Source organism: Leuresthes tenuis, unplaced genomic scaffold (assembly GCF_036924035.1).
Source record: "Leuresthes tenuis unplaced genomic scaffold, fLeuTen1.0.hap1 SCAF_15, whole genome shotgun sequence".
NCBI classification, from domain to species: Eukaryota; Metazoa; Chordata; class Actinopteri; order Atheriniformes; family Atherinopsidae; genus Leuresthes; species Leuresthes tenuis.
The window spans coordinates 18444635-18459142 of NW_027325369.1; the positions used below are offsets into that span (position 1 = coordinate 18444635).

Genomic DNA, 14508 nt, shown 5'->3' on the forward strand with positions numbered 1-14508 from the left:
ACTGACGACGCCTTCACTTGCTTTATATTCGGTGCGTAATGAGCGTGCGTCACAAATTGTGCTCACACTGCTCAGTTCCTTCTCGGCAAGTTTGCATTTCGAGTTTCTGCCGTCGATCCGGGCAGCGAAAGCATTTCCTCCCGTTTCGCTCTCCTTTGTTTTTCAGAGATTCGCAAACAAAGCGTGAAAACCCGAGGAACAACATCGAGAGTAACCTGCGTCGTTGAAGTGCCTGGATAATGGATTTGCGGATTTTATTCCCTGCTCTCCTGCTTGTCTTCGGTTTGGCAACCGTTTTCGCCGACTCTACTCCTGGCGAAGGTAGGAATGAGGACGGTGGCGGCAGGTGACAGGAAAGAAATCACTTCTCCATTTCCTTTGGGCTCATTTATCTACTTCAAAAATTCTTTTTTCTAAGGTGTACTAAAGCCTCCTTTTTGTTTTCTCTTATTTTACCCTGAATTAATTTACAGTTTCTCATTTGGCAGTCTTGCTCCGTAACTTTGTGTCCGAATTAATGGGACTGATAAAATATGAGGCAAATGTCTAATTTCTGCTTCTAAAGCAACGCATAAAAACCAAATAAACATTATCTTGAACAATGAGCCTCTTCAGGCCCCTCCTTAGCCCCTTTGGGTATATAATTGTTTCAGAGTGAAAAGAGCAGAGGAAGCAGCAGCAACAAACAAAATGATCCCAAAAGAAGAGGACTTTTTGTTTGTTTTACAGATAAGATTTTGTGCATTAACACAAACTCAGCTGTTGTCCTTGTGTTTGCCTCCTGAAAGTAATGTGACTGGTCCAGACTGTAAGTGTTTATTGTGCTCTGTCTCCATAGAAAATGTCCCAGGAGGATTAGCAGTGCTTACAAAAAAGTGCAAACCAAACCCTCACACCCCTCAATTTTCAGCTGATTTGTCCTATAGTAAAGTCACTTGTACTTTCCCTTATGAAGGCAATGTGTTTGTATGTTTTAATGAATCGTCTGAAATGAAATTGGTCCACTTATTTCCCCCTATTAAACACACATTTTTTTCCTACAGTATGTGAGAAGAAAAATGGGACAAGCTGCGAGGAATGTCTGAGAAATGTGTCGGTAAGTCTAAGCAGAAAGCCTTTTATTTCTGCTCAGTTGCTCTCATTCTGGTCTCATACAGTTTGTGTGTGTGTGTGTGTGTGTGTGTGTGTGTGTGTGTGTGTGTGTGTGTGTGTGTGTGTGTGTGTGTGTGTGTGTGTGTGTGTGTGTGCACATGCATGCATGATGGAAAAAGTGGCCCTGGTGGAGGAACTGTAACTGCTGGCTCCTCCTCTGCCTCTACACCTGTTAGACTGGTTTGAGGAGTAACTGATCCGACATCCCCTCCCAAACCTCCCCCCTCATGTATTGTCTGTGTTTATCATTCAGTTCGTCTATCACTTGGCCTGAATATCTCAAATGTTGTTTCTTTTTGACAGTGCTTATGGTGCATCCCAACTAAATCCTGTGTAACATATCCAGTGCGGACCATTCTTCCACCCCATGCACTCTGCCCACTGAATGACGCCCGCTGGGGGCTCTGCTGGAGTAAGAAATACTTACACACTCACACATACATGCAGCTTAACACCATATATCTAAGACGACTATGAGTGATGTAAATAACAATTTTCATTGTTCATTTTATTGAAAAGTCCTTCTGTTACTTATGTCTGCACTTGGTCAGTCACTTTGACAACACACTGTATTCAGATACACAGCTGAATCAAACTATGGCTAAAGTTACAATTGTCCATTTCACTTGGACCGCTGTCTTTGAATAGAAGTATGGGAGAGGAATCGAGTTATTGACCAAAGTATGTCCCACGCTGTGGACCGTGTGAGAAAGTGTTCAAGTCATGTATACTGGACAGGAACTGTGTGAGCTCTGTTGCTAGTCAGGATTGCTTTCAGAGTATGTATCTATGTACTTGTCTTTGTTTTTTTTTTCATTACCTGTTAAACAAGCTTTGACTTGGCAATATCACATTTGTCCAATAGACTGAAGTCATAGTTCTGATTGAATTCAATATGTTGAAAATTTAAATGATAGTTTTTACCTGAATTGTCTGTTTGATTTGCTTTCCATATTTTGTTTTACGGTGATGAATGACTCAATAGATTTACTGGCCACAGTTTTAGAAAAGTGTGACATGTAATTATTTAAAAAGAAGAAAAATATAAAACGCATGCCCTGACTCTTGCCTGCGATTCTCAATAGGATTGAATGGCATAAAGTGGATAGCTTATAGGAAATGGATGGATGATAAAAAGTTTTTTTTTTTAAAAACAAAAAATTTTTATTTGTTGCATTTTAAACATTGACTTTGTTGCCTGTTGATTACTTCTGGCTTCTTTCATTTTGAATAAGAAATTATCAATAGAAACAGCCAACTAACGATTAACAATAAGATGAACATGTACTAATTTAATTCACTGTGTGGGTCGGTCATGATAACATCATTACCTTTACACAAGTACGCTTTAGTTAGCTAAGTTTCTAGCACAAACATGTGAGCAAACCTATAAAAACTGTAGCCCTTTTCACATATGGATTCTGACTTATGTTATGTTAAACCTGCTGCTGTTCTTCTTTGTTTGATCACACACATCAGAGCGGACTCAGCTCTGTATGAATACATGCAGCTGACCAGCTGAATTGGCTCAGAAATATATAGCTACAACATAAGCGGTCTACAAAGACGACAACACAAGTTTTATATTTACAAGTGCAGAAGAAGAGTTAAAAGTTCTGCACCAGATTCTAGTTCTTGACTCTTGAAAAGCAGGCATCAGTAAAGAAAAGTAATTACTCTGGTTTTGGCTTTCTTTTTTTTTTCTTTCTTATTTTGTGTCTTTGCTGCTGAATGAGGTTTTTTTGGATGGGACGGACAAAGGTAAAGTTTGCTTAAGAGTAGCTTCTTGTTGTGATTTTCACAAACTATTACTTATCTCTATGCTCTATTAGCTGGAAGTTTGTGTGCATCTACCAGCACAGGGATCTGCTTTCCCTTCTTTGTCTGTTGGCTTTAGAGCAGACTAGACACTGAGGTGGTTTACGTCTTATCTAGAGGTACAAAGTGGTAGTACAAGAAAGTCTGGTCCGCCCCTGAAGTTTCTCAGTGGGATGTCTTGGCTTTTTTTAAAAAAATTTTTATCTTAGATGTGTTTTTAATCTTTCTGCAAAGAGCACCTTTAATGTGCTGGCTTCAGTGACGTACCAGTCTTCACAGGAACTCTGCTTTGTATAAAAGTCTCTCTCCTATTACCTTAGTTTACCTTTGGTCTGTGGCTGTTTTTCATTGTTTGGGATCATTCTAGACAATGGTGTGCTTGGGGAAAGTCCTATCCTGTATAAACACGACTCCCAGCACAGATAAATGCACTTTTGGATGAGGCTACAGTTAGTTTCCTGGGCCATTTGATTAGACCACGGTTCTTGTAACAGCATATATGAATCGGAGCGGAATTGAGTTATTGACTAAAGTATGTCTCACACTGAACTGTGTGAGAAAAGTTTGACATTCAGACGCTTTTAACATTCTCTGTGGATGATAAAAATACATTAAGTACAGCCAAAATTTGCTGCATAAACATTTTCTTTATAAAACTGGATAAAATCAGGATTATATTAGAGCAGAGCAACGGTGTAGAAATACTTTGAGTGACTGCTGATTCCACATTGCTTACTTGATGTGTGTGTAAGGACACACTAATGCAGGGCTGTGTCTGGCATGTATGATTTACTAAAGACAAAAATAAGTGGGCTTATATTTGCACCAATAAGCTGCAACCGATATGTGAAAAACTTACACCATCAAACCATTCATATAGATATGAAGACCTGTACCTTGTAAATGCACCACTTCTCTTTCATATTAAATGTTTTTCATTTACAGTTTTTTAACATCGGTGTTTTTATTTATCCTAAAGAATCACTCTGCTTAATTTCTGTGCAACAAAAGAAGTAAATACAACTTTTCTTGTGTGGTCCAGTCCTGTAAACAAGAAAATTGGCTGTTTTGCACGTATCTCTCATTTCCGCCACGGCTGACTAAACCACAGAGGGAAAGAAGCTGTTGGTGTGCATGAGGCCAGCTAAAGTAGAACAAATTAGTCAGGTGAATGAATGCCAATCATTCCATGGATGTACTTCTGCAGCAACAGTATAGTCCACTTCATGTTTTACCTGTTCTCACCAAGAGAACTTGCATTTCCCAGCTGTTAAGCAGATTTTAGACAGAATCAAAAGCTGTTGCTACCATCAAGGGGAAGACACAACAAGCCTATCACTGTGAATGTTCAAAATGTTCCACGTTCCTTTTGGATGTTAAGTACCAAATATGTAAATGTTTTGATGTTCAATCAAATGCTCCCCTTGTATTCAATCATTTTATTTTGGTGCTCATCCTAAGTGTGGTATGTCTAACTTCCCTGAAGACATACATTTACAGCTCTAGAATGACTCTGAGAAAAAGCGCAGGAGGAAACTAAAATGTGAGCAATAACAGGACGTAGAACATGTTTTTCTATCTTGAAGGTCAATCTGTTTCTGGTCATTCCAGCATAACTTTGCTATTCTTTCTTTAGTGAACTTCCAGACGCTGATAATTACCTTGGCAGTGATCGGTGGAGTTATCATCATTGCTTTCTTGGTCTGTCTGTTCTGCTGCTGCAAATGTGAAAACTTTGGGTAAGTGCCCAGTATGTTATGTGCTTCTCCATCTGAAACATCACATTTACATGGAGCGAATCCACAGAATCACAAAAACACTTTTGAATAGTGACTTTTTAAATGTATAGAATTTTAACAGAATGTCTTCCACTGTGACTCATGAGTAGTTGAAATAGTTTGAGATTGATCCTGATCCCATCTCAACCCCGTTCATGTCTGTTTCCAAATGCAGTTACAAACTACTTTTTTTGTTTGAGCTTGGGCGTGGTTAACATGTCGGCACGGGAGACACATGCTGTGCATTTCTTTTGGACCTCAATGAATCCTTGCTTAACACTGGTCTTGTGTTTGTGTGTTCAAGATCCAAAAGATTTGAGGCAAAAATGCAGAAACAGGCGACTAAAACGAAAACCAAGCAGGAGGAAAGGTGAGAATTGAAATAGGTTAAAGTAACATGGAGTTTCTAACAAAGTTCATTGTTCTTTTTTGCAAATGCTTTTGGTTTTTGTATGAATATAATTTACTAAGACATCTTTATATTTCAGTTTTGCTGCAAAAACATATCGTATATAAAGTACACGGTTGTCTTTACTTTAACTTTACACACTCGTACAGTAGCACAACAGTTAGAACTATGGGGCTTACATATGTGTACCATGTTTAGCACCTGCGGCCCCTGTTGCATTGCCAGTCGTTGTTTTTTTTCCCTTCATAGCATACTGCAGATGAGGGAAAAATGCACACGTCATATCAGCCCAAACGGGTTTGTGGCCACATGATTTCTGGAAGTGAGAAATAGTCTCAGTCTGACTCATGGGAGGATTTTTTTTTTTTTTCTGCTTTACAGGAGGGCTGAGATGAAACAAAGACATCAGGAAATCAGGCAAAAATATGGTGAGCCTTCTTAATTGTTATCACACTTGCATATTCGTACACGCATGTGTGTACATGGAAAAGAATGGATAAATCATGGGAAATGTTTTGTACACTTGACAAGGTTCAGTTCCTTAGAAAGGAAAACTTTCATAAAAAACATTGTGGGAAATGTGCTTATTTGCTTTCTTGCTTAGAGTTACATGAGAAAATTACTGTACTGTGTTGTGATACTATGTTTGTATGGTAAATACAACAATATACCTTGCAGGCAGGTATCTTAGTTTAATATGATGACTTAAAACTCAAGGAAACTGTTGGCATGACTCCCTCTTCTCCAAGTTTACATGCATATATTTTCAAAATCGCAAATACAAATTTCTTGTATGAAACTTGTGTATCAAACTACTTAGCGACAATAACTGCTGCTTATAGGTGGATTTTCTTATCATCAGACATAGTGATGGGGGCTTCCAGAGCTCTGCACCATGCAGTTGTGTCGGTGCACACCTTATGTGCAGCACACAGCTGAACTTTTGAGTGCTAAGACAAATACCTGCATAATTAAAAGAAAGGGAGCATCTGCTAGAATTGAGGAAGAGATTATGTTGTTCTATATGCGTCTCCTCCAAATTACATTTGCAATTGTATCAAGCCCTCAGAAGGGAAATATTCCATCCAAGAATACCTGTAAAGAGTATTTCAACAGAAAACTTTTAAAGCATTTTCTCCTTTTCTATTTTTCCCCTTTTTTAGATGGTTCAGGGAAAGCATAGATGTATATTAAGCAGAGGAAAAGATAAAACTTTTAATTTTACTCCGACTTCCCAGACTGTTCTTGACAGGGTGCTGAGCCCATTGAGTGCAGCAGTAATCATGTTTTATCTGAAATTGCTTTGAGATTAGCAGTTTCTTCTTCTTTGCACTCTTTATACTAAGCTAACATCTCCTGATGGTGTTGATCCTTTAATCTAATTCTAAGCAAGAAAACAAGTATGTACATCTCTCAAAATGTCTACTAACTAATCATTTAAATTCTGGAAATTGTGTCACTTATTGTTTTTATTTTCTAGGTCTGAGTGGACAAAATCCATACTCCAAATTTGCATGAGATTGGTGACCTGAGGCTTTACTTCATGAACCCAGCTGACAAACCGCAGCCTGTCTTTTGGTTGTGAGAATATATAGAACCTACTAATAAATGTAAACTGTATCTACGGAAATCTCTAGCAAGTGATAGTAGTTTTGTATAGGCAGCCTCCAGCATCATACAGCCGATGAACATGTCCATTCAAAGAATGCTGCACTGCAATAAGCCAAGAGGCTGGAACCAAAAACTGGAGTGTTCTTCAAAATGATCATATGGTTCCTATAGCATCAATCTACTTGTAATATTTATTTTTCTTTAGTTTATTTGCACGGAATAGGTAGATATCAGGTTAGGGTCTGAAAGATTCTTTCCATTTGCATAAGAAAATCTGTTGCAACTAAACATTCTCGTATTGCTTTTGCTGCTGAGTTGCAGTTGATTTTAGAGGGGTTCAGTGTTTCTTTCGTTATTTGTGTGATTGCTCGTTTGAAATTTCTAAAGTCAGTTTTTATTGAAGCATTTTCATCTAATGGCAATGACTTTTTAACACTTTTTAACACAGCTGCAGAATATGGTCATACCTTAATATGAAGGCTTCATCCTTGATTGTTACATAATCATAAATAACTTCAGCCTAATTGTATTGGATATGTATCCTGTGAAGACGCATAATGAATAAAGGACTTTAGAGTGATTATATATATATATCTGTCGTGTATATTTTGTTGTGCTTTTTTTTTTTTTTTATATCTCCTCATTTTAGTTACACACTGCGTTACACTCCACCACACCACTCCACTACAACCCTTTAAGACAATCCAGGAAGTTACTGAAGCTCAAATCCAAATCTTTAACATTGCAAAAAGTGAGTTTTGAATTACTCTGAGGACCATATTTATATATGGAGAATCATTAAACAACTATTACAGTGCAAAGTGGTGTTCTCCTAACTCACTTGCTTACTATGAATATTTTAAAACACCTAATTAGATTTTGGGTCTTTTACATACATAAGCACACTTCTTTCAAAACACTGGCAAAAACCTCAATTGATGGTGCAATGTCCTATATACGGTTGCTGTTCAGGAATTTGACTCTACTGGAGGAAAATGGGTTTCTGGCAGAAGAGAAGAAATAAAGCTTTGAAATACCAATCGAAAACTTAAAGGAGCAATACACGAGCTTATAACACTACTAGTTATAATACAAGAATAGCAGAATCTCACAGCTTGAGTCAAAACTGATGGTGAATCTGAACTTTAAGCTTGTCATATAATTTGTAGAGCTGGGTGCTGTCACTCTTTAAAGGGAGGCTTTTGGAAAATCATGTTTGCTATTTGGTGACAAATTCAATGCGATGCTCATAAGATGAAGGTTTCTAACAAATAACACAATAATAGGATAATGAATATGATCAAATATTTGAAGATGTGATTGATGATTTTTGTTTTTTATAAATGAGAAACTTGTTATCAAGCAACTGAAATTATTATTATAATATATACCTGATACAGTAGCTGACTTGACCCAGTTAAGTTGTAATCAATAAAAATACAGGGCTTGTTTTCATTTTTAAGTTGATCTAAACATGAATTGGTGTTTAGATGAATGTGGTATCAAATATGACATGATTTACCACATTTTTTTAAAAGCAAAGCATTACACTTGTTTGGTTGTGGACAGTCCTTCAATCCAGCTATTAACACAAAACACAGCACAACACAATAGATGTTATGGCTCTTTTAAATGACCATGTCACGTCATGGCCTGGGCATTATGATGGGTAACAAAATACAGTTGTACAACCCTTTTTTTGTCAGCAGAACATTACATTTCCAGGTAGATAAATCAAAGGGTATTATGAGACAAAAGAAAGCTATTATTCTTCTGGCACCTCAAAAATGTCTTAAAGAAACACCAGAGAAGTTGGTTATTTTTTGCTCTTCAGTTGCCCCTATACTGGGCAGTAAAAACAGATCCCAGTGTGAGTCCTGCAAATGTATGGCCATATGCATTGAATTATTGGCATATTGTAGAGGTAACAAAGACACCATCAAAAGCCCTCAAAAATATAAAGTGTCTTTAAAGCAAAACAGTGTGGTGAACTACGGTATTTGCAGGCAGTTTTAGGCCAGGAGATTGCTCATAACTAAAGTCAGCTTACTTCAAAGCAAATCAGATGCACACAGTTTAAGATTCACAAACTTCTCCAGTGTTCTTTTGAATAAGTCAGTCCTTATTATTTAGCTTGAAGGAATTTTAGTTTTTACTTTGTGCTTCCTTTTTGGTTGTACCCTTTAGTTTTAATACTTATCACGTCTTTTTTTCATCCTGTATCAATTATCTTTAAGTTGACTATGACATATCATTGAAATAACATCACCTTGTGAAAACCACAAAACCAAATGTTTTTTTTTTTCACGTAATGGTCCAAAACACGCAAGAAAGAATACTTTGCTCAAAAGAGGCATGATAGAGGTTTCAGAATAGACAGGAACTGTGCAAGGTCTGTATCTTGGCCAAATTCAAGTTACACAACTTGCTTCGTTGGCTGGGAAAACACCCGTAGAGATTTTAGGAGCTGGTTCGTGGGAACCTTTGATCCTCTGGAGCACAAGCTTGAGCACTGAAATAAATGTACCAAACTAGCCAAAGGCACACACCCCAAAACTGATCAAAAGTGGCAACATTTATTAGATCAAACCTGACTCATTAAAAAATTGACCCTGAGCAAAGGTTACGTGTGCCAACTCAGGGCAGCATTCAGCCAATTGACCTGTAATCCAAAGGTGTGTGAATCTAAGTTACATGTAGACCGTTTGCTTTGAGATGCAGTCATGTGTTGTGACTTCTGTGAATGTTAAATAAAGTGTGTATTGTATTCACATGCAGAGTTTTTGATCAATTATAGAGACTTCAATGACCTGCCTTGCTTCCTCAGTTCGCGTGATCGAGTATTTTGTATAGATGCGCGCTCCCGCGTCCGCGCTCCCGCGACAGGAAAACCACGTGGATTTTTCAGACCAATCGCGTATATGTAACAGCGGTCCTGTGCGCGTACCCGTAAGTGGGGGGGAGAAGAGCGGACAGAAGGCGGCAGGAGGACAAATAAAGCCCTGTAACTGAGTATTGTGAAACTCGCAACACAAAATACCGCAAAGATGTCGGAGGAAAAGCCAAAGGTAAGATACTGACGCTTAAAGAGCTCTTTATATGTTACGATGGCTGAGTCGGGCTCCTGCAAAACCGTTTCTCAGATGTGCAATCTTAAAATGGCCTGGTTTGCACGTTTCCCTAAATCGGCGCAATGTTTGTTTCGCAAATGAATGAGCTCCCGCACAACCGTGGCTAGCCTGGAACACGCTTACACTGCTCAGGGCTGATGGTATTGGGACATGTGTTGTCCCGGTTACTCGTGTTGCAAAGGTATTGGAAAGAAATGTCAGTTGCACCATGATTGTCATTTGCGTTTTTTTTTTTTTTTTTTTCTCCCTTTGTCGAAACGGGACCACGCTATGTCCGCAACGCTGCAACTGCCGCAGTGGCAAAAGTGCGCAAATAGAGGTGACGCACTCGCTTAAAAACAAAAGTGGCCGCACAATTTAGTCTTGTTTTTCTTTAATGCCAATGCTCATTTGACCGCAGTACAACAAAACAAAACTGTTAGCAACGTTAGCCGGCAGCGGAACTCTCCATCCGTCCTGAAGGGCTGGCGTGCCTGCCACTTTAGCCCGGAGCTAATCGTGCTAACGTTAGCATCTGGGACTGCCAGAAACAAACGGACCCCCCTAATGCTCTGTGACCTGATTAAGATTCAGTATAACGTAAGAATACTTTCTGCTTTTTCTCCTAACCATTTCCTTACGTTGTACTATGTAGCATAAAGCATTTGCGCATGGTCACACGAATAAACGGCTAAATTTGTGGTAGATGAGGTTGTAACACAAAAAACCCAAAATACGATTTAAAAAAAAAAAAACTGGGGTGAAATAGACACACACTGTTTAATTTGTATAAGCCATCTAAACTTAAGACCCTGTTTTTGTTTTTGTTTTTGTATCTGAATATCATATGGGTTTTGATTAAAGTATTGAATGTGTGTTACAGCTTGTAATAGCAGGAAGCATCATTTTGGCAACAAATCAAAAAGATATGGTAACAAATTTACGTAATGTCTGCAGTGTTTGGGCCACAAAAGTCACCCAATATATTGTAATCCCAGTGCAAGTTACCTCCCAGTGCAAGTTGGCTTTGTTTAAAATATATTTGAATAGATTGGGATTTCTTTTTCAACATGTCAGTGTCTCATCTCGTCTTCTGTGAATTTACATTTTATGTCACAAACTATTCGTAGCATTAAAGGACTCGACTGTACGCTCCAGACCGCGGTGTCTCGTTTATTAATGTGATTGACTTCGTGCTGGTTTACACAATATTAAACATGTTTGCCTCTGCAGGAGGGAGTAAAGACCGAGAATGATCACATCAACCTCAAGGTTGCAGGGCAAGATGGGTCAGTGGTCCAGTTCAAAATCAAAAGACACACACCGCTCAGCAAACTAATGAAGGCGTATTGTGAACGACAGGTGAGCTGAAAACCAGCCGGGGTGGCTTTTAAATTCCTCCAACACCATGTATTGTAGTACATTTTCAAGGCCCGCTGAATGGTTGCACTACTCGGTTTGTTGTTCTTGTACCAAAGGTTGTCTGAACATGGGCTCATCTTTTATTTGTCTTTGTCTGCAGGGTCTCTCAATAAGGCAGATCAGGTTCAGGTTTGATGGCCAGCCTATCAATGAGACGGATACACCCGCACAGGTATGAGTATGTGCTAGTCACCTTAACGTCGCCTTTAACCCTAATGAAAACACCTTTCCGATGCTGTAGCAACACGTTACAAAAGCCCACATTATTCAGTTTATGGAACACTGATTGCACAGTTCATACTTGCCGTTTCACGACTCGCAGTAAATCCCCTTCCCTTCTTCTGCTTTTCTCAGCTGGAGATGGAAGATGAAGACACCATAGATGTTTTCCAGCAGCAGACTGGCGGGCGCTGCTAAACCCAACCCACCTCATTGACGGCCACCTTCAGACCACACCCTCAACCACCTTCACTGTCTCTCCCTCCCCATCGCTCCCCTCAGCTTATTATTATTATTATTACTGTTGTTGTTGTTATTATTATTATTCCCTCAGTTTAAATATGTCCGTCATGATTTTTCGCCAGGCGTGTGTGTGTGTGGGGGGGGTGGGGCTCCTCAGCTGTTTATGTACTATCACAGTCGGGACTGAACTTCTGTGTGTGTCAACAGTCTCTCTGCCGGCCAATCAGGACAACCTTTTCCTCTTGGGCCCTACAGGCTGTAATTGGACCAACGGCTCATCGTAATCCGCTACTTCTGGTGAAAGTTTAGTATCGAGTAGTTTCATCCATCGGGGTGTGATGCTCTGCGAGTTTTTTGTCCAGGGGTCACAGTCAGTGGGCACGAAAATGTTTTGAAGTGGAAGCGCCATCTGAACTTACTACACGCCTGCTTATCATTTCACGTTGCTTTCCTTTTTTTGTTGTCTGAATCAAGACTCCTGTTTTTCTGTCAAAAAATGTATTTTAATTCTCTTTGCATTTTAGGTGCTTATGCATTGTTTTTTGTACTTTGCCTCTTGTTTTAAGAACTAACACCCACTGGGCTTGTGGATTTATTTTCTTTCTTTCTGTACAGAAGTATCGGTATGGGTGTTAGATAAAAAAATTGTGGGGCTTGGACCAATAATCCAAAGACAGAGCGTCAGCTTCATGTTTTGATGTACATCTCTCTAGGAGCTAATTGCAAGTACAAAACTGTTGGATTTCAAGGTGTTTAAAAGCTGAATTGCATCGCTGTATTTCGCTTCTTATTCCACAGCTGGTATTTGAGAATGATTAATTGTGGGTATCCGTGGGGGCATATAGCTACATGCACAAGCAGATAAAATCGTTGTTTAGAGGACAAAAATCATAACCTTAAGCTGCATCCTTAGTTTGAGTGGTTGGGGGGGAGGATTGGCTGTGAAAGGATAGTCTTTTGATCAGAGTACATAACACCTCCACTCTGTGTATTTAATGATTGAATTGGCCAGTGACTTGTCCCTGAGAAGTTGTTCCTTAGCACTGTTTTGGGGCCAGCTGTCTCGTCTCTGTATTGTTGTTGCACACGTGGACGGCTCAGCCAACAACCTCTAGATGAGGTCCGAAGATGAGCACCTTTCAGTTTGAGCAAGGATATCCAACAGAACCACACATCAGACACTTCTCACTGCTATTTCAACTGCTGAGACATTTGTTGCCGGCGTGTGTGTATTTAAAAGTTTTTGCTGCAGTGTTACGGTGGAGATATCTCAGATGTCTTGAGTGTCTTTGCTGTTTTATGGTTTGAAGGGAGACGCTTGTGTTTTGTTGCATATCAGGACAGCGTGGAAGATAAGCCAATGGGGTTTGGGAGATGAAGTGTTCTGTGCCCAAGTCACCGTGTTGGCTTTATTTCATCCTTTACGGTCCGACACAAACTCGGATGTGTCAGTTTAGAATAAAAGGTCTGTGGTTGGAACGACTAGTCAATCTTAAAAACAACAACAAAAAAAAAGAAAAACGACAACAACAAAAAAACATGCGAAAATGGAAGCTTATTTCGAGTGAGTTGGATCGTGATAGTTTGTCTTGAAGTTTGTTAGGCTTATCAGAAAAAAGACTGCACCTTTCTTTTCAGGTACCAGCTGATCAGTTGAGTGTTGTGGTAACTGGACAGGTTAAGAGCTGAATAAAGTCACACTTCCTGAATGGTGAATATGATCAATAAAGAAAAGTTATTTCACCTTACAGTGTCCTCAGCCATGTTGGGGAGGTGCAGTCCTTTTCCCGCTCGTATAGCAAACTATCTTCATCCATGTTTTTCAGCTGTATTTTTGTATGCATTCTATATAATAGTTGAGTCAATGCCAGTATCCAGATGTTTTTTTTTTTTTTTTTTTTTATGAATTCATACCTTCCATCAGTCTTCATTTTGCAGTTCACTTTGACCAGTGGGGAAGGCATTTTATCTGAGACTCCAACTCCCATCCTTCCTCAGTCGATGACAAACATCTTGCGTGGTACAGAGACGTGTTAAGTCTTTGCGCCACTTGCCTCTGCACGAAACGGTCACGGGTAATGATTGTGATTTCAGCTTTTCTCCCACAAAACAAGAGCACAGTTTAAATGCCAACAAATCAGCCTTCCACCTGCATTATAAGAACTGAGTTAGCTGGACAGCGGTCTTTGGCATTCAGCAGAACTACACTGTAATGTATGAAGAACGGGGTCCAGGTCTCGTCATGTTATGTTTCTCTACTGATTTGTACATTATTTGTGGTCTTTTACTACTGTATACAATAAATATAGTTTGGTACTCAGATTTGCGGCCATGTGCATCATAATTTTGTGGATTCAGAAAAAAAAAAAATGTTCCAATTCTTTGGTGTTATTCCAGTTTTCAGTGTCAGCCTCACTGCTACCTGTTTGGATGTTACTGAAGTACGTTTAGTTGGGGTATGAATTGTTACGTCATTTCAGCTCTTGCTGGGCCCGTGTCTTAGATGTATGCTCAAAAATACCATGGATGCTAATGATGTCCATATGTTAAATACTGACCAGTAGATGGCGCCACTGAGCCATGGAAAGCCTCGTCCTTTGTGGTAAGGATTTAATTCATATCAGGCACCTACACGTGGAGCAGTTGTTTACTCCCACACAAAACAAACTAATTCGGTATGATACATTAAATAGAATCATGCAAATCCGAAATATACGAGAACACAATGGTTCTGTTTATCAAAAAA

General features: G+C 39.2%; 2 protein-coding genes across 2 annotated transcripts; both read left to right on the forward strand.

Annotated features, from left to right (window-relative positions):
- Positions 1 to 58: 58 nt before the first annotated feature.
- LOC140270447 (pituitary tumor-transforming gene 1 protein-interacting protein-like) lies at positions 59 to 7357 on the forward strand. Its single transcript, XM_072365590.1, has 7 exons — positions 59 to 321; positions 1044 to 1096; positions 1456 to 1564; positions 4607 to 4709; positions 5053 to 5118; positions 5539 to 5585; positions 6638 to 7357. The coding sequence occupies exons 1-7, from the start codon at positions 240 to 242 to the stop codon at positions 6673 to 6675; spliced, it is 498 nt and encodes a 165-aa protein (XP_072221691.1). The 5' UTR covers positions 59 to 239; the 3' UTR covers positions 6676 to 7357.
- A 2340-nt stretch (positions 7358 to 9697) lies between these two features.
- LOC140269963 (small ubiquitin-related modifier 3) lies at positions 9698 to 14084 on the forward strand. Its single transcript, XM_072365002.1, has 4 exons — positions 9698 to 9836; positions 11112 to 11240; positions 11401 to 11472; positions 11655 to 14084. The coding sequence occupies exons 1-4, from the start codon at positions 9816 to 9818 to the stop codon at positions 11715 to 11717; spliced, it is 285 nt and encodes a 94-aa protein (XP_072221103.1). The 5' UTR covers positions 9698 to 9815; the 3' UTR covers positions 11718 to 14084.
- The last annotated feature ends 424 nt before the right edge of the window (positions 14085 to 14508 follow it).